Genomic DNA, 23,238 nt, shown 5'->3' with positions numbered 1-23,238 from the left:
ATAATCCATTCACTGTCATGTCCTGTAACAGCTTTCCACTGTGATACTGCAGTTGCTCCCTCGTTTTTGAAAGAAGTATTTTCTTACATTTTACAGACTGAATGATAAATACAGAAATAATCAGAACATGGCCAAACAAATAAATACCACCTGACAGGGCTAATGATATCTTAATTATAGTTAGGCAGTTTTCAAGTCAGATTTGGAAGGAAAAAAAAGAAGGACTCGGCAGACAAAGTAAATTGTATCAAATAGAAGACAAACTGTTGCCAGGAAATAAATATTTTCAACCTAAATTGCAAACAACAAATTAATAAAAAATACAGTACATACTAAAAATATCTTAAAATAGCAATACAGTTTTTCATGTTGGCAAATGTGAAAATTGTATAGCAAATCCCTTTATATACAAGTATAATCACCGACCCAGTCCACATTTTAAAAGCTTTATTCATAATAACAGCAGAGGCAAGCGAATGAGTCATTTTTCTATGCTTTTATCTTCATACCATTTGTATTTGCATCCTGAAGATGGGTGCAGGCTAATTAATGTGGGAAACACGACGACGCAGGTCAAAGCACTGGAACAAAGCCCATAGCTCAGGTAAATGTAATTAGAAAGTGTCTGCACTGACTGATATTGATGGGTTGTGACAAAGACAAATAAACAGCACTATACTCAGACTCTTTCAGCCCCCCCCCACACACACACAACACACACACACACAACCACAACCTTTTCCATGTTTGCAAGTTAGAGTTAAGCATTAGCTGTATCCAAATGTCACAGTTCATAATGTGTCTTGCTCACTTTTTTGTAAATTTGAGACCCACATAGCACCTCAAATCACTTCATTAAATCTTATTGTTGTCACCTTGGCACTCCTTCTCCATTACTATCTCATACAGTAAGTTGCTGTACCCGTCCTTGTCCTTGTCTGAGGGAGCCTGGGCTACTCATGCCTCCATGCCCCCACCCCCCACCCTTCTCATGTCTCCATGCCCCCCCCCACCCCTCCTATTTTGGCATGCCTGTGCCAGGTATTTGTTCAAATTCCTCACACCCCGTAGGGATAGGTATGTCCCCCCTTTCCACCCGTCCCTCTCTCATCTTTACAGCCTGTCTCTGTCTATCTTATGTACGCCAGCACATGTATGAAGCGGCCAACCTAGACTCCCTGCCACCAGCATGAGGCGTACAGCCTACACATTTTACTGGCTAGTCACAACTAAATCGTTTCCAAGTTGTTCAGACTCTTGAGGCTGGCGAACCACAGCTGTGGGTTCTACGACGGCGGGGCCAAAAACAACTCGGTGGATAACAGGCAACTGTAAGTTGCTTTTGATAACTGCTGAAAGACCCGTTTATTCTGTGGTGTTGTCAGAACTTAAAGTCATGCCATTTATTAGATCTACCAGTTCAACTTTTCTCTGACATGGAAAAATGTTGATACAGGCATATAGGGGATAATTAATTTCCTCTATAATTTAAACACCAAATCATCTCATAAATCCCTTGTGGGGGTGTAAGGCGCCTTGTGTTTGAACATGAGCTGATGTGGTATTGATATTGGGTCAGAGTTGAAGTGCATTAGTAATTGCAGTGCGTCACGAAATGACAGCAAACACCAATGATACGCTGGATCCGTACGTTTGTCTCCTTGCCCTTCCCACAGAGAGTCTAAACTCTGCAGAGTCTAATTCAATCTTACTGGAAGTGTCAACGATGCAGTTTTAGTTATGCTTACATTTTTCAGGAATTGAGCGGAAAACAACATCTATTGCCAATCAGGATTGTGTCAAAGACAATTTGACATGGCTTAAGATTGACACTTCTCTACTTGTTGTAACCCCATGACCTCTGTGTTGCATGGTTTATTTAACCACTAATCAATATAATGCGTCTGTAGCCTACTCACCGAAGAATTTAAGTAGAAGAAAAACACTGCAGAGTCCAAAAATGGTTTGACTTACTATTACCAAGGGACATATTTTTTATTGCCATTGGGATCTGGATGTGTGGACAATAGATGCATCATTCTGTTTTAGTGCCATTGGCACCGTACAACAAGGGGTTCTTTATTGCTGAGAGACTGAAATAGATGTCAGTCATACAAATAGGAATAACCATTTGATTCTATAATTTAATATTGCATTTTATACCTGATCTTCTTCCCTACATTCTGTACTTAGATAAATGCATCACAGTATTTAACAGTGCTATTACTGAATAAACACGTTTTATATCCATCACGATAAATTGGTAGCTTTTAAAACCTAATGCATTGGCCATACCTCTGACTTATATAGCAGCGTATTTATTTTTGTTGCCAAAATAGGATGTCGCAATACCATATATGGTCAGATTCTTGACTTTCGTGGAAAGTATTTGAAGTAAGCTAACTGAGATTTATATCTGGCTCAAAAATATTGAAACCATTCAACCATTCAGAGTCATCAAAGCGTGATCAAACTCACTGTAAATCTCCCCAGTCAGGTCTATAAAATATAAGACTTTAAAACACACTGTTAGCTCTATCTGTATTTTAAATTCTTAAAACACTATTCAGCATAGCTGTGGGCTGAGCAGTGATCGTCATTTAAAGCAGCTGAAATGCGCTGACTGCAATTACCATGAAGTGAAAGCTTTTAAATATTTGTCTTCCACACTGATTCTGTAATATTTCTATGCCAAGTAGATTTCAACCACACACCCCATTTAAATGGCAAAATACACTCTTCCTGTTATTATTACCTACAATATTAATTGTTGGAAAGTGAAATAATTATTAGGAAGGTCATTGTTATATATTCTGTTCCTGTTCCATTTCAAGTGGGGGCTTCCAGGACCCCAGTTCAGGCCAACTTCATATTAATATTCAGTAGTATGCAGGAAAAGCCCCCTCACTCAGTATACCGCCCCCTTTTCTCACACACACACACACCACACACACACACACACACACACACACACACACACACACACACACACCACACACACACACACACACACACACACACACACACACACACACACACACACACCTCCTCCGTTGACTCAGACACATCAAAGACTGCAGTGAGCAGGACAGACAGCAGAGAAGTTTGGAGGAAGATTGTCGCCGCACACATTTCTCCTGTTGAAGAGAAATAATCCTGATCTTGCCTAAAGAATTCAGAGGGATATTTCAAAATGGGAACGAAGCTTTCACGCCAACCAAATCCATGGAATATATTCTTTTACAGCGCCCGGGACTAAACTGTTGTCAGGTAAATTTGATTAAAAAAAAATCATCCAGCCGAATTATTCACAGATTCATTTTTGCGATTAGATCCATTCAATATGAATACTGTGGGAATTATATGACCATACTGCACGTTTTTCTTTAGTGCTGGTTAGGGCCCAAACACAGGCCATGCAACAGTAGGCGACAGGATAAATCAATTTTCTCAGGCGATTTCTATCTCAGTAGGAATCGCATTTTTTTAAATGTAAAACAAATGTTCTCTCTTAATATTTCAAGAGGGATGGTGTTTTTTTTGTTTTTTTTAAACTTATTTTATTTATTGCTAGCAGTGCGGTTTTAATCAAACACAGTCCTACGTTTAATTAGCCAGCTTACGGCAATATTTAGCTTTTGGGTTGTAGATTTATTGAGAACATGTGAAATTAAAATGCGTAGGCCTGCACACTGGCATCAAAGATGACATTTAAAGAGAATTTGGTTGAACGGATCTATATTCCCTGTCACGAATATAACACAGCTGTTAGGCTACTTAAAGAGAGCCGGTAACGTATTGAGGCGCGCGGCACGGTGGGGTTTCCTCCGCAGTTCAACAGTAGCTCTTAACCCTGGTGCAGCCTGGGTCACCATGTGTCATACAGGCCGTTTCTGTCAGGCACCCTGCGTCTGCTTTGATGTCTGATTACAAAGCATCAGTCTTGGTCAAAAAGTATTAAGCTTGTCTCGCAAATGTCAAAATAATCATAAAAAGGCATCGTGACATTCATTTCCGCCCTCTTCGTCTGGGGCAATTGTTATTGTATCCTTTAAAATAATGTAGATTTTTATACACACACACACACACACACACACACACACACACACACACACACATATATATATATATATATATACACACACACACAGTTTATGCGTATTAATAAAGTGTAACAACTGTCAACCCGCCTCATTGCGCTATCCACTGACTCGGCAGATTTGGAATGCAACAGTGCACATCCAAACCACCGGTGCGCAAAAACGCACAATATACACCCATAACTCTGAACTAAACTTGACCATTTAGAATTTGTTTGCACGAACAAACTAAGTAAAGTTAGATCATTAATGTTTCTTTGGAGTCCCAATTAGCCTAATTGTTGTCCAACTGCTGACCTTAAGAAGGAACAGGCGTTTGGAGGTTTCTAGATTTACAGCTCAGTTGGAGCCCTCCCACTCTGAAAATCCAATTATTTTACTAAAACCATGACAGCCTTGCCTGGCTCCCTGTGAAACTATAAAACTGTAAAGGCTGTGCCAGCCAGGGCAGGTTTCTGTTAAAACATAAACCATCCTGGTTTTGCTGACATTTTCATTTCTACTACATGTTTATCTGACTTTATTTACTTTATCTGGTGTCATGATTCACATATTCTACATAATATATACTACACTGTAGTAGTTTATATATATACTACTACATAGATCACTTTGCAGCAGCCTCAGAGATCCAAATCAGTTTTAGCTTTGTTGTCCTTAACTGTTGTCCTATATATTTTTGTTGTCCTCTTTACCTATTTCTCTCAACCCACCTCCCCCCTCTCTATCTCTCCATCCTTCACTTTGCAACTGAAACAGACCATCTACCATTCACTGGCTGCCTTCTTTGTAACTTTCAAAACTTTTTATAATCTCACAATATGGACCTATCAGGCTCTTTGCCTCCACCCTCCCCATACACCTTCCCTATTATCCCCAATTTCTCTGTGCCCTCCTCCTCTCCTTCCATCTCTCCATCACCCAGCCTGGCATCCACAGCTCTCTTCTGCTCCCTCCTCTCCCTCCTCTCCTTGCTGGGCATCACAGGAAACCTGTACACTATGGGCCTCCTTCTGAGGCGCAGGACAAGTAGAAGAAGATGTGGAGCAGGAACGGCCTGCTGCCTGATGAAAGTACCTGTGCCATCCTGCCTCGCCAACTCCTCCTCCCCTTCCTCCTCTTCCTCCCCCTCCTCCTCTCTTCATCTCCAGGTGCTGAGCCTTGCTCTTGCTGATCTGCTCTACCTTTTCACCGCTCCCTTCATCGTATACGACAGCTTGGCGTCAGGCTGGGCCTTTGGTGAGCCAGGCTGCCGTCTCCTCCTGAGCCTCGACCTCCTCACCATGCATGCTTCCATCTTTACTCTCACTGCCATGAGTCTGGACCGGTACCGGGCTGTGGCCCATCCCCTGCACACCTCCTCCTCCAACTCCTCCAGCCTGCTGCGTGTAGGCCTGGCCTGGGGACTGGCTGTGGCTCTCAGTCTGCCCATGATGATCACACTGCACCTGGAGGATGGGGAGAACCAGGAGGGCCAGCTGTGTGTGCCGGCATGGGACGAGCAGAGCTCCAAGGCCTATTTGAGCGTACTCTTCTGCACCAGCATTCTTGGTCCCGGGCTAGCCATTGGAGCACTTTATGCTACTCTAGGCCGGCTTTACTGGGTGTCTCAGACCAGGCCAGCCTGGGCCAGTGGGGGCAGCACTGCTTGTCCCCCCCGTGCACCCAAACCCAAAGTCCTGCTCCTCATCCTTGGTATTGTTTTGGCCTTCTGGGCCTGCTTCCTCCCTTTCTGGATCTGGCAGCTGCTGCCACTCTATAAGCCCGACATGCTGCGGACAGTACCAGTGGGGACACAGGTGACTGTGAATCGTATCCTCACAGGGCTGACGTATGGGAACTCCTGTGTGAATCCATTCTTCTACACACTATTGACTGGAAAACGAAGATGCAACCGGCAGACGATGACATCAGCAAATCAACTCTGCCGTAAGAGCAGTCCACTGCAGTAGTGTGTGTGTGTGTGTGTGTGTGTGTGTGTGTGTCTTTGACAGCAGAGACAATCTTTTTTTTTTTCCATGGCAAGGCCCCACGCCATGAAAATTTCACTTTATGAGGTTGGTTAACATTAACATGAGTTCCCCCAGCCTGCCTATGGTCCCCAGTAGCAAGAAATGGCAATAGGTATAAACCGAGTCCTGGTATCCTGCTCTGCCTTTGAGAAAAGAAAAGCTCAGATGGGTCGATCTGAAATCTTGCCCCTTATGAGGTCATAAGGGGCAAGGTTACCTCCTCTTTCTCTACTTTGCCCACCCAGTGAATTTGGCCCACCCACGAGAGAGTGACATCATGGCTTTCAAATGAGCAAAGTGGCAGTTGGTCAAGGCCACACCCCCACCCTCCACCTAGCCCCCCCCTCTCTCCTCCTCAAAAGCTATAGACTCAGAAATGGCACATCCTAAGGAAAGCTCATTGTGGGAATGGCTCTAGTGGGTGTATTTCTGCACCAAGGCTGGATTTTGGGAAAGAGACTTCAGATATGGTATTAGGGTACCACTAAGGTCTATATAAAAGCATCCAAAGAGCACCGTGTCATGGGACCTTTAAAGATGATTTTTTTAGGGGCTTTTTTACTTTTAATTTAAAGTGACAGTGGATAGATGGGAAAGGTGGGAGAGAAATAGGGGATGACACGCAGCAAAGGGCCACAGGTCAGATTCGAACCCCGGGCCGCTGAAAAGTACTCTGCCTACATGGGGTGCACATTCTTACTGGGTGAGCTTGAAGTTGCCCCAGAGACAATAATGTGAGTGTACATACATGTGTGACAAGGTACTGTATATGAATGCTTTATGAGTTCCATTATAGGCACCAAAGACAACCGATTTATCCTTAGACTACAAACTAAGGAAACGGAACGATCCTAAGCAAATGATAGCACTTTGTATAAACGCTTAGAGAAAGAACTTCCTGTTGGGAGACAATCAAAAAGACATGTCAGCTAATAAATGCTTTATCTGATAACATTTTACAAACTTTGATGGTCATATGAAATAATGTGTCTTTAATTGATGTAGTTACCAAGTTAATTATTCGGTTTTAAATGTTTTGATATTATATTTGTGCCTATGGTAAAGTAATACAATGGCATTTCTAACAAAAGTGGTTGCTGCAGTAATTCCTTGTGCAGAGTAATTTACCCAAAAACAGATTTAATAACAGATGTATTGTTTATTTAGTCAACAGAAAACCTGTATTATATACATTGAGAAGAGTTTATGTTATATGTTGCGCATGCACAAGCCTTTCCAGTAAATCACTTCTGCTTGTTTTCAGAGAACTATCAAAGAAAATGTTTGTTTTTGAAAAACTGGCTGTAACTGGTCAGAACTTCTTGGGACATTTTTCTGAGACATTGTTTGTTGACATAATGACTTATGTTTGAGCGGGTCAACAGTCTTTTGTTATAATCATGACCTGCATGTTGGGTTTGAAATTGTAGTTATTATTTTTGAATCGTGCAATTTGTTGCATGGCTTAAACTTTTGTTGATTATAACTTACGTTTATAATGATGGCTAATATATAGCTTTGAATAAAGACTATGTGTTCTGTAGTTCACTGTGTGATTGGATCTTTAACTGGGAGAAAAGAAGGATAAAGTGACCTCTTTTGGCTTTGCAAAAAGAACACCTAAACCAAATGCAACTTAAGATCACACATTATAGTGTTCTCACACTAACAAAAAACCATAGACAGCAACCAACAACAGCATGTCAGTCTGTGTCTGTATGTCAGTGACTCTGCAAGGTCTTCCCCATTCTTGTGTATACATTCGCTGGCTGGTGTTTCTGTGTCTCCCTGTAGCAACGGCCTGTCTGTCTGTCGGACTCAAAGGCTGCACTGTGCTGTATCGCAAACCCTGCTGCTCCTTAACACAGATGAACAAATATTGTTGTTTAACAGAAATGAGTAGGGACAGGGATGGGATGATGGGATTAAAGGGGGCTGGGTGGTATCTATATTGCATGGTGCTTTGGTCAGAAACATGGTGTTCTCAAGCCTAGGGGTTTAAGTTACTAACCATGTAATTGTAAGATTCCAGGTTCAAGTCCGGCAGGGGACTATTATTGCCATGTCGTCTCCCATTTTTCTCCCCTTGTGTGTCCAGATTGTTACTTGTTTACTCTATACCACATACTTCTAATTAAGATATAAAAGGCCGGAAAAAAAAGGAACAGCAGAAGGTTTAAAAAAATAGTTAACCAAAACACAAACACAAGCCTCAATGTAAAATGACGGGATAGATTTGAGTGTGTTGTAAACTAATTTAATCACATCTTGCAGAAATCTGCATATATCTGCAATCTGTATATTGGCTGAGTGTAATTTACAGAAGACGAAATAGCTCTTTATTTAAAATCTAATTCTGTTCAAATCTAATTATATTAGCATAGGCTCACTTTATAAAGCTTACATCATGTCTACATCTGTGCTGAGGGAAATTAACTTTCCCTTAAATAGTATGCAGCTCCTTGATGATCCAATGAATTAAAAATACATGGGCTTGATTTGGCCAAATTGATGCATTGAACAATTTCTGAGGAGGTTGTTTTTTCCCCTATATGTTATTTGAAATGCATTTCAATTGCACAGCAGAAAACCTGAGACAACCTTATACAAAATACATCAAATATTTTATGTCTATATAAAAGAATTGCACAATGTATTAATTCTCATTAAGGAAAAAAAACACATTTAAATCTACATGTTAAAAAAAGCAATGAAGTCCTCTAAGGGAAGAGATTCTGAATAAAATTCCAGACCTTTGTTAATTTGAAAAACAGCACAGGGAATAGCAGGTTAACAAGTGGCAGTGATCCATTACATTTTTAATTTCATCAATGGGCAATGGTGTTTTTCCACCCACATCACACAGAAGGACCAGTGAGTTTTATTAACTGTGGTTTAACTTGACATGCAATAACTTGAGTATATAATCCTCACGTGATGGATTGTTTATGTGATTTCATGTCAAATGTAATGTAAAATTTAATTATGTGAGGAAAGCCAACTTAAAGAGTGGGTTTATTTGTTTGCACATAACGTGCAGACATACATGTAGAAACATTACTTGAGGAGAAGAAAACCCAAGAGCTGCAGTAGCTGCATTGGTAATACCAACAGGTTGAAGGGACACATACCTTAAGCATTTGTCAAGGCAGCTCGTGCGTTTCTCTGCACTGTGAAGCCATTATTTCAGGAGTCCATGCTGCCTACCATGTGTTTCCATTTACCTGTCCTAGCTACCTCTGAGCATAACGTTCCCTCTGCAGTTATTATCCGAAGCCCTGTGCGGTCACACAACAGGGGGAATTTCTGTTGTGAGGTTAATGCAATATCCATCCACCTATCACAGACAACGAAGGCCCTCTTAGCACATTTGTCCATTTGAAAGGAATTTCTTGCAGACAAATATACGTTTGAAATCATGAGCCCTTATATGAGACTTGGTGATTTTTGGACCCCTGGGTCATACCAAAATGACAGAAGATGGAGGGTGTAGCTTGTGTAAAGATGAAACCTCTCCAAAAAAGACATTTAGCAGCAGTGTGGATATTAAAGCACAGTGAGCTTGTTGTTCAATTTTCTGAGTCGGCATAGTAGACAGGTTTTGGGTGTCTGCGTGTTCTAAAATTCAATATATCAGATGATTAAGTCCTCCCTCTGGTCTGCGGGGATGACTGAGTGTTTGATAAACTTCAAATCCGTGATGTTTGGTCAACCCAACCAAATGGATGGAAAATATTGTCTCAGTTGGCAGGATGGTTGATTTATAAACTTTGTGTTGTTTGTGTTGGTAGTTGCCAGCACAGACCGACTTGCTCCAATAATAACTTTTGTCCATGTGTGCAACAGAGGCTTTCTTAAAAATTTAATTCTGAGATTGCAGGCTGGGTCCTCCTCCTCTCTAGTCCACAAGGAAAATACAAGGACAAATATTTTCTTATGGGAGCGTCGCTCTGTCCTACCTGAAGCTTTCATAAATCCAGCACATGTCCGTTTCCTGGAACCGCCAAGCATCTTTCCATACCAGCAGCCCTTACCCCGCCTCTCAGCCTCTCCTACTGACCAGTGTTTGAGGCTGCTGCAGGTGCCCCTCCCCTGGGCAACCCGCTCAGGAAAGCACCCCGCTGTGTAGACGAGACGAGCCTGCAGCCCAGGCCAAATTCCCGCTGTGAGGTGTATAAGAAGCTCCCATTCTCTCCAGACATACACAAAAAAGATTCCCTTCGCACTCCTCCTCCGCCTGCCCTCCTCTAAAATGCAATCTTCCCATCTGTTTTCCCTCTCTCAGCCACTTTTCGTCCCATCCACACTTTCTGCCTTGCTTGAGTCTAATTCCTTTAAATGGGCTCACCTATATGACATTAATGTTTGCAAGTTTCAATTCAAGTTTTTTCGCATTATAAATAACAAAGAACTCTTCAGCGGCACTAGAATGTCCTAGAATAACTTTATAGATCTAACAGACATTCAACATCTGTAACATCAGCTTGTTATTAAACACACACTAATTTAAGTTTTACGACACCTGCACATGTGTGCTACACAGCATTAAAAAAATGGTTTGTGATTGCGGGTTTGACAGCAAACACTGAAACCTGGAAGCTCACAGTGTTTCTTTGTTCAACCCATGGCAAGCTCACCATGACGCGCCCTCCTCCCCATCACGTCCCCTGACTTCACACCTCTGTGTCAGCCGCCAGGATCAGGCGAGACCCAGGCTTGCGTGCCTTGAAGGCCGGAGGTTACATCAACCAACATACACATTACGGTTCGCACTTGGGCTCTTACTAGGAAAGACAGTAAATATGGCACGTCTGTCCCTCTCGCTCCTTCTCCCTGTGTTTCAACATTTCTCTGTGCTCCCTTGCCTTCACCTCCTCGCTGCCCGTAAACAGTCATCCCCGTCGACTTAGGCGTCAAAGCTCCCCTGACCTCTGACCTTCTGACAACTAACTCATCTGAACCTCATGGTTTGTTCATGCAGGGAGGTGAAAGGAAATTATGCATTTCCATAGCACTGTTCAATCTTAGAAACAAAAGCATGTGTTGATGTGCTATTGTGTATAAGAGCTGAAACGATTAGTTGATCAGCAGAAAATAAAGTTTGACTATTTCTTAAGAATCTTTCAAGCAAACGTACCAAATATTACCTCGTTCCAACTCTTTAAATGTGACGATTTGCATCTTTTGTTAGTCTTGCATGACCAGAAATTACATATTTTGGGGTTCTGGACTGTTGGTCAGACGAAGCAAGACATTTGAACACATAACCTTGGACCTTAGGAAATGCTAATGGAAATTTTTCACTACTTTCTGACTACTTCCAGAATCAAGAATAAAGCCCTCCACCATCTGGCCCCCTCACACCTCACAGACCTCCTCTCCCCCTACCAACCCTCACGACCCCTCAGATCCACCTCAGCCGGTCTCCTATCCATCTCCAAGTCCCACCAGTTTTGGGGACAGAGCCTTCTCCAGGGCAGCTCCCAAGCTCTAGAACTCCCTCCCCAAAAAGATCCGCAACTCTGAATCCCTCAGCATCTTCCAGTCCCGCCTCAAGACCCATCTATTTACCTCTGCTTATCCAATAGCCCCCCCTCCCCTCCCCTTTTCATCTGTGCCTGAATCTGGTTTTATGTTGTTTTTTGTTTTGTTTGTACTGTTTTGTTAAGCCTTATTTTGTTTTCTACCTTGCCCTGGAAAGCGACTTTGGGTCCCTGAAAAGCGCTATGTAAATTATTTTTTTATGATTATTATTATTATTATTATTATTATTATTATTATTATTATTATTAGCAGATTAATCAATAATGAAAATACCTGTTAGTTTCAGCCCTATTATGTATGTGAATACTAATAGACTAGTGGCATGGCTTCCCAAAGGACTAGCTGCTTCTTGTTACGCCAAATGTGCATTTCACACAAAGGAATGGCAGATATTAAAGGTGCTCCGATCAGGATGTTTGGGGCCGATCAACGAATGCTGGAGGCAACATTGGTTGATAGCGGTCACCGGGTCTATTTGAAGCCTTCTATTTATCATGTCATCTATTTATCATTTATTAATTTCAGTAGTCTTAACAACAATGTATATGTATTAAAATTAACAGAAGATAATGTATTGTGAATTGTCAACTGTTGACAGGAAACATTCAACATTCTACTTCCTCTGTTAGAAACACATCTTAAACAGCTTAGAGCTTAACAAATAAGCCTTATTTCAAAATAAATTACAAAAAAACTCTCATTGTTAATTTACACAAACTTAAAGTGTACTTAAACGTAAAGCGCAGAGCAAAGAAAACAAAATCACATATCTTGGGATGTCAAGATAAAAAGGCATGAGGTGTAAAGTATTTTAGGCTTGTCCTGCTGTAATGAACTGAAAATAGAAGCCATGACATAACAGTCACACGTGTTTAGAGAATATATCAGTAATGGTTTAGCTTTTTGTTCTAGCTCAAAATAAAAAATAAAAAATTCTTTCTATCGCTGCAGATATTTTTTCAGTACTAGTTTTCTCACGATCAGATCGGCCTTTATGGAGACCACCGATCAAACTATTTAAAGCCTTTATCAGCGGATTACGATCAGTGACCGATCAATCGGAGCACCCTTAGCAGCTATGAGTGATTTCATTCAGTAGTATCAAAATAAAAAGTTAAGTTCTAGGCCCTATATATATTAATTGATTTTAACATTGACACTTTCTTGTCTGAGAGTGAAGGTGGAAGAGTGGACAGTATGGTGTTTAGAATTAGAGTGCCACCTGCAGGTGAAATATAAGAACAAAACTTCATAGTTTAAACCAACCATCAAATCTACTGACTACCTATAGCCTGGTGTTAAATTCATTATTTATTTCTCCATTGGCATTCATGTGAACTGTGTCTTTCACAGTTATTCTTTCACAGTTTCCTCTGCCTTTAGTCAGCTCTGTGTAGACTCGGTTGTTCTACACCAAGCATCCATAATGTATAATCTATGTATAAAGTAAGTCACTGCCTTTATGTCACTACCGTTGGCGTACAATAATGCTGTAATATTATGTACTTGAATATTTTATTAGCAGCTGCTAGTAACAGCTATAAATTGGCAACACAACATGTTCTTCCCCGGTCTTTGCACTGGCTGAACTTCCAGCTCGGGTGGCTCAGTAACTGACCCATCCCAGTAACAGAGTCCCCAGAGGGGAGGACTCCCGTCCTGAGGGCTCAACACTTGAACAAGCTCTGTTCACCCAGTAAAGAGCAAATATCCTAAAAGGATATAAATTAATTCCACTATGAATACTGCCCTGATACATCCACAGTTTATAGCCAAGCATTTCACTGCACAAAATATGATAATATGAAAATATGATAAAATAAGATAGGTTGAGTATGTGATAAATAAAATCTTTAAGGAATTTGAATACAAACTAAATACCAACTACTTCAGCTATCAAAGCTATATGCTGCTATATGTATATATAACAGCGATCAACGTCTTGATGTAAAGTCCTACTAAGCTGCTGTACTGTAACTTTATCAGTACTGTACTGATCATAAAATCTACTTTTAATAAAAATAAATGTAACTCATTAAAATGTTGTGTGTGTGTAAAAGGTACTGAGCAGCTTTCTAGAGAAAGAAAATCATGGTTGAATGTGATCTGACTTTAAAGTGCAAGAAAGAGAAAGTTCAAACTAGATGAACTCTAGATGACATGAGAAAGAAAACCAAAGAATCTTGCATCCTACTTCAATGAAAACATAATTGCAAAGCTTAAAAAGCAGTATTTCACAAATGGCAGCTTAATTTTAATACAAGGGCTGAAAATATTCCATTACTTTGACTTTTGAATTAATAAAGGCAAAGTAAAAATATCTTCAGTCCTAATAGATGAGCGTGAACAAAGCCAGTGTTGTGATTGAAAACTAATATCGAGCCTTTTAAAACAAGCAATTTCCTCTTACGTACACATGACGTACCTTGATCCTAATCAAAGGTTTTGTAGACTGTTGTCAACACCCCACAACACAGGACAAAAGAAATTCATCTAGGGTTGCTGGTTGTACAATCTATTGATCCATGTTGCCCCCACACAGCGTTCTAACCTTCCACAGTAACTTGCACCTCCTGGCCATGCTCTGAGGTCCTGGGTGGTCAGTAACTAAACACCTGTACCTGAGTACAGAGTGAATTGGAGAAACCCAGAACATCAGAACAGCCTGATGCTGTGGTATGTCTCTGCACAGGATATTGGATGTTGGCTTATGGCCTTTAGGGCCTGGCTGGCAACCATGAAGAATAGGCTACTGTAAGCCCACAGCTTGGACAACTTTCAACAATTTTGAGAGGTTAAGAGGTTTGTAATCTATTTGCAAAAGATGTGACCATGCTTTCAACAGGTCAAAAGACATTAACGCCATATTAAAATGATATGAACAGGTCCTGAAATATATTAGCCCTTTTGGAATTTGCTATTTTGCCTATAAAATTGTTCTTTTTCTTTGGTCTATGTTGGACTTTATAGTGTTGTAGCTATGTAGCTAAACTTGCCACAAACACATATTTCCATCAGTCAACTTGCGATCTAAAGAGCGACACAAACAGCAAAAACCCATCTGTCAAAAACGTCAGGAGTCACAGCACAAATCAAATAACACGTGTTTTAAAAGTTATATGCTACGAGACATTAATTCATGCATTTTACAAGACATTTTTAAAAGTACTTAGTTGCTGACACTTACCTTGATTAAATGGACTATCATGAAGCATGTCCTGCAGCTCAAGGCTTCTTCCTCCACTGGAAACTTTGATGCCTCCTCTGGAGAACTCGCCAAGGGTGGCACGGAAGTGATGACAGATGGGACAGGCGAGGCAGCCGCACCACATCTGAACACTTTTGATGCCCATGACACATGCTGGTATCTGGCGCCCCCTTGTGGTTTCCGCAAGCACACATTAACCGGAGGCGGAAACACTCAGTGAGCTACGTAGCGGTGGCTAGTAATCATCACAGAGACTACTGTGCAGAAGAAGTCAAGAGAGGGTTGGCACACTTGCATTAAAACTAAGAGAAAAATTTAATTTCCATTTTACAAGATATTGATGTCATATTGTGGAACCCAAAATGGCGGGTGAGTGTGTGAAAACAAGCTGTTTTATATTTTATTGTGGTATTTGACTCGCCGTCTAGCTAGCTAGCTAGCCGGCTAGCTAGCTAACTTAAGTTAGCCAGTTTATGTAATCATGGCGGATCGTTGTCTAGCAGCTCAGCACTGGTTTATACTAGTTATACTGTAGTTACATGTTATATGAGATATTTAAGATATTTAAAAATAATGCATGCAGTTTGAAGTGTGCCTGTACTTCTGTGTGCATGAATGATCACAATAAGGTTAAACCATAGGAGGGAAAAAGAAGTAAGACAATAAAATCCAGTCTCACTTCTTGTTCGTCTTGGCTCATTGGTCAACGGCAGATGTGTAATGTGTCATCTGTTATGTTTATCTGTTCTCCCAGCCGCCGGAGCAAATGGGACCAGCCCGGCCCTGGCTCTGGTGGGATCGGGGAGGCAGAAGCTGCACCTACCGGGGCTCTGGATGCTGCAGCTGCCGTGGCTGCCAAGATTAATGCTATGTTGGTAGCTAAGGGCAAACTCAAACCCTCGCAGATAGGCATCCCGGGACCACCTGATAAGGTAATATGGAGCATAATTTATGCATAAGAAATGCCTGGTTAGTCTCTAATACTGTTGAGTGACAGTGTCTCCTATTACCTTGTGACACATAATGTATCTCTTGACTCTACTCCTCTGTCAGTCTATATGTATTGGGAAGCCGCCAGTGCCAACAAAAGCCAAAGATGACTTGGTTGTAGCTGAGGTTGAGATCAATGATGTCCCAATTACCTGTCGTAATTTGCTAACACGCGGACAAACACAGGATGAGGTCAGTAACAATGTTATCAACATCAATATAATAATATCTCAAATACTTAAGTCCATCACTGGCTTTGTGGACTTTTTATTGACATGCACTTGTTTTTCTGCAGATCAGTAAAGTTAGCGGCGCTGCAGTTTCAACCAGAGGCCGTTACATGACAGCAGAAGAGAAGGGCAAAGCGCTACCAGGGTGACTTCTCTCATCTCATTTTCAGATAGTGATCATAAAAACTAGTCAACTTGCTGCTTTAATTATTATTTTAACACAACCCTTTTGCTCTTTCCACTTAGGGATCGACCTCTGTATCTGCATGTCCAAGGACAGACTAGAGAGCTCGTCGACAGTCAGTACTTTTTCAGACTTTTTTTCATGAATGTGTCTTCATATATCATGTAATTAAACTGATGGTTTTGTTCCCTTGTTCTGCAGGGGCAGTTAATAGAATCAAGGAGATCATCACCAATGGTGTGGTGAAGGCTGCAACTGCCTCATCATCTTCTTCACCGTTCACCCCAAGTGGGGCTTCAGTCACAGTTTACCAGCAGCACAACCCGCCTCCTCCCTCGCTGCCTCCCATGACCTATCACAAACCACACTTTCAGTCCGGGGTAAGGGTAAATAAATGCTATTACCATTAAAGCTTAGTATACACACTAAAAGTGTTGCTGACGAAGAAGACAATATTTTTAATTTTACCTAAAGTAATGCATATAGTTGTATTTATCCCCTTATGTTGTCCCTCTTTTCTCAGATGCATTATGTTCAAGATAAAATCTTTGTGGGCCTGGAGCATGCTATCCTCGGGTTTGTGGTCAAAGAGCGGGTTGAGGGCCCTGGCTGTTCGTACCTGCAACATATTCAGGCTGAGACTGGGGCCAAAGTCTTCCTTAGAGGAAAAGGATCAGGCTGTTTGGAGCCTGCCTCTGGACGAGAGGCCTTTGAACCCATGTACATCTACATTAGGTGGGTGTTGTTCTATTAAAAAAAGATTAAGAACATCTGCTTTGGTAATAATATTAACTAGTTTTTGTTCCATAGCATTGTGGGCTCAGTAGAACTAAATGCAGGTTGTTCTCTCTCCAGTCATCCTAAACCAGATGGACTCGCGGCAGCAAAAACCTTGTGTGAGAACCTGCTTCAGACGGTGAGTAATTTCTTGTTATGGTGAAATGTTAAACCACAATACTGTGTCCAGGTCTGTGCTTTTTTATTCCAACTACAATTGACATTCATTACAAGCTCATACAACTCCAAATGCATGCTTTGTTGTTGCTGACATTGTTAACTGGCTGGAGGAAGAGCTGGATCACAGGCCACCACCAGCTGACAGATTTGGCACAAATCTAGCTGTCGAAAACACCCACACAGCACAAAGCAAACGTCCCAGGGATGTACATTAACTTTGGTACAATATATTCTCGACTAATCAAATTATTAGCCATTATTAATGTTTAATTTATTAATCAATAATATCCCTTCTGGCCACTACTAGAATTTCCAAATTGTGTAACTAACAAAATCAGTGACTATGTTTACATGCACATGTTTTTGCCCTAATTCCAAAAAAGACGAGATTCCGACTAAGCTATTTACATGGCTAATGCAAGTGAGTATTCTGCTAATATTCCCGTTTACATGTAGCCGTGCAAAAAAGCTGTATACCTGTATTTTTTGGTTCTCCAGCCGGGCAAACTGTTGGCTGGTTGGTTTGTGTACAGAAACCATAGTAACGTACAGAGCTGACCATAAGCCTGCGGTGAAAACACCACTTGAGACGCATATTCCGAATGCGTTGTATACATGATCAAACAATGCCTCTAAAACCCGAGTAATACCAGAATATCCCACGTCTTAATCAGAAAATGCTATATTTGGAAAAAGGCCTTATTTGGAATATCCAACTGGAATATGCTGTTTACATGACATGTATCAAATTCAGAATATTGTCGTATCCAGAATAATAGTGGAATATTGGTGGACATGTAAACATACTGAATGTTACCAACCAACTCTGACAAACAAAGCTAAAAGTCAGTGTCAAAAAACACACACTTCTTGTGGCATGAATGACGTCAATGTTCTAAGCTTTTACAGATGTTACATGTTATTGGTATTTTCTTCAGACAGCTTCCTGCAGAAAGTAAAAGAAAAAATAGAAGTTCTACCAGAAGGTATTAAATAAGTTGGATATATATATGAAATAAAAGTGACATACAACTGGCGAAAACCCGAGTTGGTTGGGCTTTTAACAGATGGAGACAATTACAGGATTATATTTATAGTTATTATTATTATACAGTAGGTTTATACAATGTTCTCTTTCATAAGTGACATGTTACATCTATGTTTTTTTGCTGTTTTCTTAACATGTTTACCTACAATAGTACATTTTCATACTAACATCCTGACAAACAAGGTTTGTCTTTGTCTAGGTTCATGCAGAGTACTCCCGTTTCCTCAATCAAATGAGCTCAATGATGCCGACACAACAAGGTACAAAATAGCTGATGGCTTTCTGTGGTTTAGATTTATCACTTGATTTGGCAATGCAGTCAATTGTCAAGTCATTGGAAGATTCTGATCTGTTTCTCACCCATTCCCCCTCCAGGCTTTGCACAGCCTCCAGTGGTGAATGGGATGCCTCCTCAGCCTCCTTACTACCCCCCTGCTGGATACCAGCCAGGCTACGCCATGCCTGTACCACCACCTCAACCACAACCTGTCTCCCTCCCTTACACTATCCCACCTCCTATACATCCCACTGCACCTGCAGGTGTGCCTCCTCAGTACTCCCTCCCCCCTGCACCCGCTCACTCCCTCGCTCCAGCTCCTGTTGCTGCTTCAGGCACTATGCCACAGGTAGGACCGAACCATCAAAACCATGTGTGTAAAGCATGCAAAGCAATAATACTTACTATATGTCTTTCCATTCCTGCAGACTCTTCCTCCTGTACCTTTTCCTCCATCAGCTGCAGCGCCACCCAAAGCTCCACCTCCTGCCGCTCCAGTCAACCCACCACAGAAAAGACGTTTCACAGAGGAGATCCCAGATGAGAGGAACAGCGGCCTACTCGGATATCAGGTGATATTTAGCTCTTCCACCTTTACAACCCCTAATTATTCTGCTGATTTTTATTTCCCCTTTCTTTCTTAACTTTGGCCCCTATGTATTATCTGTGAGTGCTGTGTGCTAGCGTGGGCGGCTGGGTCATGTTATTAGCGGTGCTGCCAATTGGAAGGTTGTGGTCGATCCCGCCCTGCAGTCATTGTCGAAGGTCTTGGGCAAGACACGAACCCGAGTTGCCCGGTGCTGCGCAGGAGTGTCAATGCGTATGAATGTTTATCTGATGAGCAGGGGCACTGTACGGCAGCCGCACAGTGTAGAATGTGTGTAAGGTGAATGTATTCGTAGATTTTAAATCGCTTTGAGCAGTTGTTAAGACTGGAACAGCGCTATTAAATACGCAATTTACATTTGCATTTACATTATGTCTTTAGCTGCTCTATTACTTCACACTACCATTTCATCCTTTCTTTAAATGTTTTACGTACATTGTTGAGATGGCATGGTTTGCAGTTTCTTGTATACGTTCTATGGTAATAAGACGTTTCAGAAAAAGGTATTATTGATACTGATAATATGAGCTTTAAGTATCTTTCATAGTGGCTGGGGGAATGTCAGAGTAATCAAACTTGTGGTAAGCTATTCACAATGACAGTTTTTTACTTTGTTGTTGATGATTTAGTGATTAGTCATATTAGCTAGTGTCAGGACAGGGTTTAGTAGAGGATGTGTGCTAATTGCGCCTGTGTGTTTTTCTGCTCATAGCATGGACCCATTCATATGACTAATTTAGGTGCAGGCTTCCCAGTGGGCAGCTCCGAGACTACAGGTCCCCCACCTCAGAGTTCCTCTGGCCCACCGAGTGAGAGGGACAGGTACACAGTGTAGTTACATTTGTTTACATTTTATTAATTAAATATTAATGATATGTAAGGCCCAAAAGGCATAGTTAACTCACACCATTTCTCTCTGTGTTCTCCAGTAGGCAGCTAATGCCTCCACCTCTGCTGACTGTGAATGGCGTGAGACCCAAGATGGAGGAAAAAAGGGCACCACAAGGCCCCGTGGGTAAGGGTATTATCCTGTGGACTCATAAATCCCTGCCCAAATCCAAATCCACAGTCAGGGGGACTATGGATTTGTATTGTGACTCTTTCTAAGCTCAGCCTGGATCTATTTACATATTTAATGTAGAGCTGCAAAGAGTAAAATGTAAATCCTCTCTCAGGCCACTAGACTGTGTCTAAATGTCAGTGGTTTCACTGAGATTAAAGAGGTATAGCTGTTACATAAATCCCAAAATGTTCTTCAAACAGCTTGTATTCTTTGGATTTGAATTATGTTTTTGTGGCAGATTAGATAAATACTCAAACTGGGCCTTATGCTTTTTATGATTCTTGCAGGATTCTGCTGCTGTGACTAGAAATCTCCAGATAGTGAGGCGGAGCTATGACCCGACATCTTTTGTGCATTTGTACATCTTGTTTAAGAAGTCTGATATTTCGAATCGACGTGACCGTCCCATTCTGATGACATCATCAGTCTGGGGTTGTTTGTAGTTTGTTTGCTTTCCTCACTAACGAGAATCTCTCCTGTTTTTGTGTTTTTCTCTTTTTCTCTGTGTTTTTCTTCTTTTCCATGTATCTCTGGGGTGATGCTGGATTCTGATTGGGGGTGGGGCAACACTCGTCCTGTGACGCTGTCCTACTACTCCCATGGACGGCTCCCCACCAACCAATGGCTGGCTTTCGAATGGCCGCCCCCTCCTCTACTCTGCTGACAAAATATGATTTCAATCCATTAACTACTTGTTTCTCCCAAAATGTGTTTGGAATAATTAACTTGAACCTGTCCTACGTGAAACATGTTGCCGCTGTTGTTTTTGTGTATTTTTTCCTCTCCACCTTTCTTTTCTTTCTTTCCTCTGCATTCTTCCCCTCTTCTTTCAGAGCCCTCAGTGAAGAGAATGAAAACTGGTTTGGTGGCGTACACCGGCGACTCCTCTGATGAAGAGGAAGACCACTCAACCTCCAAAGCCTCAGGGCCAGGTAACCCTGGGGCAGTTCCCCCCCACTCCACCTCCTCAGGCTGGACACAAGGCTACCGCTGCCCTCCTCCACCTCCCCCTCGTGCTAAAACACAGCCACAGCAGCAGTCAATGCCCTTCTGGATGGCACCCTAAAACAGGAAATATCTGAACTCCCTCAGTGCTTTGTGCCGAGTCTTACAGGATGTTGACCCAAACTGAGCCTGTCTTTTTCCACCGTTCATCACATGGATGACTCCACCTCATGTTGGTTCCAGCATTATTTTAGTACATGGGTCCAAATGGACATATTAATGTTTTGGGAAACTACGGTTTGTTTCTTTTGGTGCACACATTTTAGTTTGAACATAAACATTTGCAGGACTGATACTCAAACTATTTTGTGGATGTATAGATGGTCAGATGAGATATTCTGCCTCCAGATTTTTTTTTGGAATGGTTTGAAAACAGATGCCAGGTGAAGTGTTTATTGAATATAGTGTCTTTGTAAAAACATTATCACAAGGCAATGATGTTGCACATCACTGACCACTTTTCATTTTATCCCTAGTACAGCTTTTTGTTACCCCCTTTTTCCCTCTCCAGATCAGTGACACCATCCTTTCCTATTCTGGTCTTTTTGTACAGATCATATTGGACTAAAATGTAGTAAAGCTATGGAATTTATTTCATGCTTTTGTGAAATAAATAAACTTAATTTATTGCCGTGTTGAGCTTGTGATTTTTAGTAACGCGTATTTTCCTTATTAAAGTCTGCTCTGCCAGACTTTAATAAACCTCACATTTGCCAATTGGCTGTCAACAGTTCTGCCTGTCAAAATAAAAATGGATTAAGTGACCAACTTTCTGCAGAATTTATATTTATTCTCACTTGAAAAACATTTTGCCTGTAAGGGTTTTGCAATGATGATAACTTTTAAAGTTAAGGAAAAAATGTAATGCCATTTAAGCAGTACAATGCTGCATTCTTAATCAGAACAGAAATATTTTCAAATTTGAACTACCTCCTATTTGAACTATGTTCAAAAAAATGTGGTACACAATGTCATATTGCACAATGAGCTATTATTACTGTTAAGAAGGGCTGAAGGCTATAATGGAGTCCAGCACCGCTTCAGATCATCTCCATCTCTGGCTCTCTTGGAGGATTTTTCTTGTCATACTGAGTGATGCGGCGCTCCATGACCGGCCGGAAGTGGCGGATCAGTCCCTGCCGATGGAAAAAATGTGAAGGACAAAAGACCTTATTATTAAAATGTAAATTGGTACTTGGTACTACCTCCTCCAAAGTGTGCTAGAGGACAGTCTGGCTACTCCACAAAGTATTCAGGGAGAGGTGGAAAATGTCCCCTGGTTTATTGGCATTTCTTTAAACCAATCACAATCGTCTGTAAAATAGGCTCGGAAGGAACGTGTAGGCCTAAGTTTAAAAGTTGTTTTAGTCTTGCAACAGAAAACTCAAACTGGACAGATACTCAAGCTAGCTATCTGGATTTACCTTGCAGAGATCTGAGAAAAGGTTAACCACAGTCCTCCTACATTGACCGGAGTTCAAAATGTCAACACAAAGGAAGCCCAATGCAACGGATATACTGCCTAAAGTGAAATGAGTGAAATCCGGCAGAATTTCTGGAGGCAACGGCGCAATCCCTAGAGTGGAATGTCAAGGATATTAACTTTTGAACTTGTAACCTCAGTCAGTCATTAACACCTTTGTTAGATTGGTAAATAGAAAAAAAACAAGGGGTCACCTGCACAGGCCATGCAGCTCCGTCCCCCAGGGCACAGATGGTGTGTCCCTCTATTTGCTTGCTTAGCTCCCAGATCATGTCGATCTCTGAAGCTGCTGCTTCTCCTCGAACAAACCTCCACATCATTTTATCCATCCAGTCGACTCCTTAAGAAGGGAGCAAAGAATGGAAAGATGAATACAACAGAAAAGCTTTCACACTGGAGAGCACCCTTGACCTTTAAGCAATGTTTCGACCAAATATCTTTTTCTGGCAAATACCCACCAGAAGAAAATTAATAACTACTGTTGATACTTTATTTTATTTTAGTTAAGTTTTACTTAAGTTACGTTTTGA

General features: G+C 41.4%; 3 protein-coding genes across 5 annotated transcripts in view; 2 read left to right on the top strand and 1 right to left on the bottom strand.

Annotated features, from left to right (window-relative positions):
- The first annotated feature begins 3,040 nt into the window (after positions 1 to 3,040).
- uts2r3 (urotensin-2 receptor 3) lies at positions 3,041 to 7,655 on the top strand. The gene is made up of 3 exons (XM_032519616.1): positions 3,041 to 3,270; positions 4,860 to 6,073; positions 6,837 to 7,655. The coding sequence occupies exon 2, from the start codon at positions 4,922 to 4,924 to the stop codon at positions 6,050 to 6,052; it is 1,131 nt and encodes a 376-aa protein (XP_032375507.1). The 5' UTR covers positions 3,041 to 3,270; positions 4,860 to 4,921; the 3' UTR covers positions 6,053 to 6,073; positions 6,837 to 7,655.
- Positions 7,656 to 15,060: 7,405 nt separating this feature from the next.
- The window catches only part of khdc4 (KH domain containing 4, pre-mRNA splicing factor), a 20,708-nt gene continuing 12,530 nt past the window's right edge, over positions 15,061 to 23,238 (top strand). Inside the window, exons 1-14 of one of the 3 annotated variants that reach the window (XM_032517731.1) lie at positions 15,061 to 15,233; positions 15,619 to 15,796; positions 15,918 to 16,046; positions 16,150 to 16,229; positions 16,331 to 16,383; positions 16,470 to 16,648; positions 16,792 to 17,003; positions 17,124 to 17,184; positions 18,473 to 18,533; positions 18,649 to 18,899; positions 18,979 to 19,122; positions 19,870 to 19,979; positions 20,087 to 20,172; positions 21,054 to 21,853. In XM_032517731.1, coding sequence (XP_032373622.1) covers positions 15,205 to 15,233; positions 15,619 to 15,796; positions 15,918 to 16,046; positions 16,150 to 16,229; positions 16,331 to 16,383; positions 16,470 to 16,648; positions 16,792 to 17,003; positions 17,124 to 17,184; positions 18,473 to 18,533; positions 18,649 to 18,899; positions 18,979 to 19,122; positions 19,870 to 19,979; positions 20,087 to 20,172; positions 21,054 to 21,286 — 1,806 coding nt within the window. In that variant the 5' untranslated portion in view covers positions 15,061 to 15,204 and the 3' untranslated portion in view covers positions 21,287 to 21,853. Of the gene's footprint in view, positions 15,234 to 15,618; positions 15,797 to 15,917; positions 16,047 to 16,149; positions 16,230 to 16,330; positions 16,384 to 16,469; positions 16,649 to 16,791; positions 17,004 to 17,123; positions 17,185 to 18,472; positions 18,534 to 18,648; positions 18,900 to 18,978; positions 19,123 to 19,869; positions 19,980 to 20,086; positions 21,854 to 23,238 lie in introns of those variants that run through there. The other 2 variants (XM_032517732.1, XM_032517733.1) reach the window with 2 other exon arrangements.
- LOC116690648 (NADH dehydrogenase [ubiquinone] flavoprotein 1, mitochondrial-like) overlaps positions 22,197 to 23,238 on the bottom strand; it is a 5,825-nt gene continuing 4,783 nt past the window's right edge. Inside the window, 3 exon segments of the mRNA XM_032517734.1 lie at positions 22,197 to 22,361; positions 22,903 to 23,048; position 23,113. Of these exon segments, the coding sequence (XP_032373625.1) occupies positions 22,266 to 22,361; positions 22,903 to 23,048; position 23,113 (243 nt within the window). The 3' untranslated portion in view covers positions 22,197 to 22,265.

Source organism: Etheostoma spectabile, chromosome 6 (assembly GCF_008692095.1).
Source record: "Etheostoma spectabile isolate EspeVRDwgs_2016 chromosome 6, UIUC_Espe_1.0, whole genome shotgun sequence".
NCBI lineage: Eukaryota > Metazoa > Chordata > Actinopteri > Perciformes > Percidae > Etheostoma > Etheostoma spectabile.
This window is presented reverse-complemented; position numbering and strand designations above follow the sequence as displayed.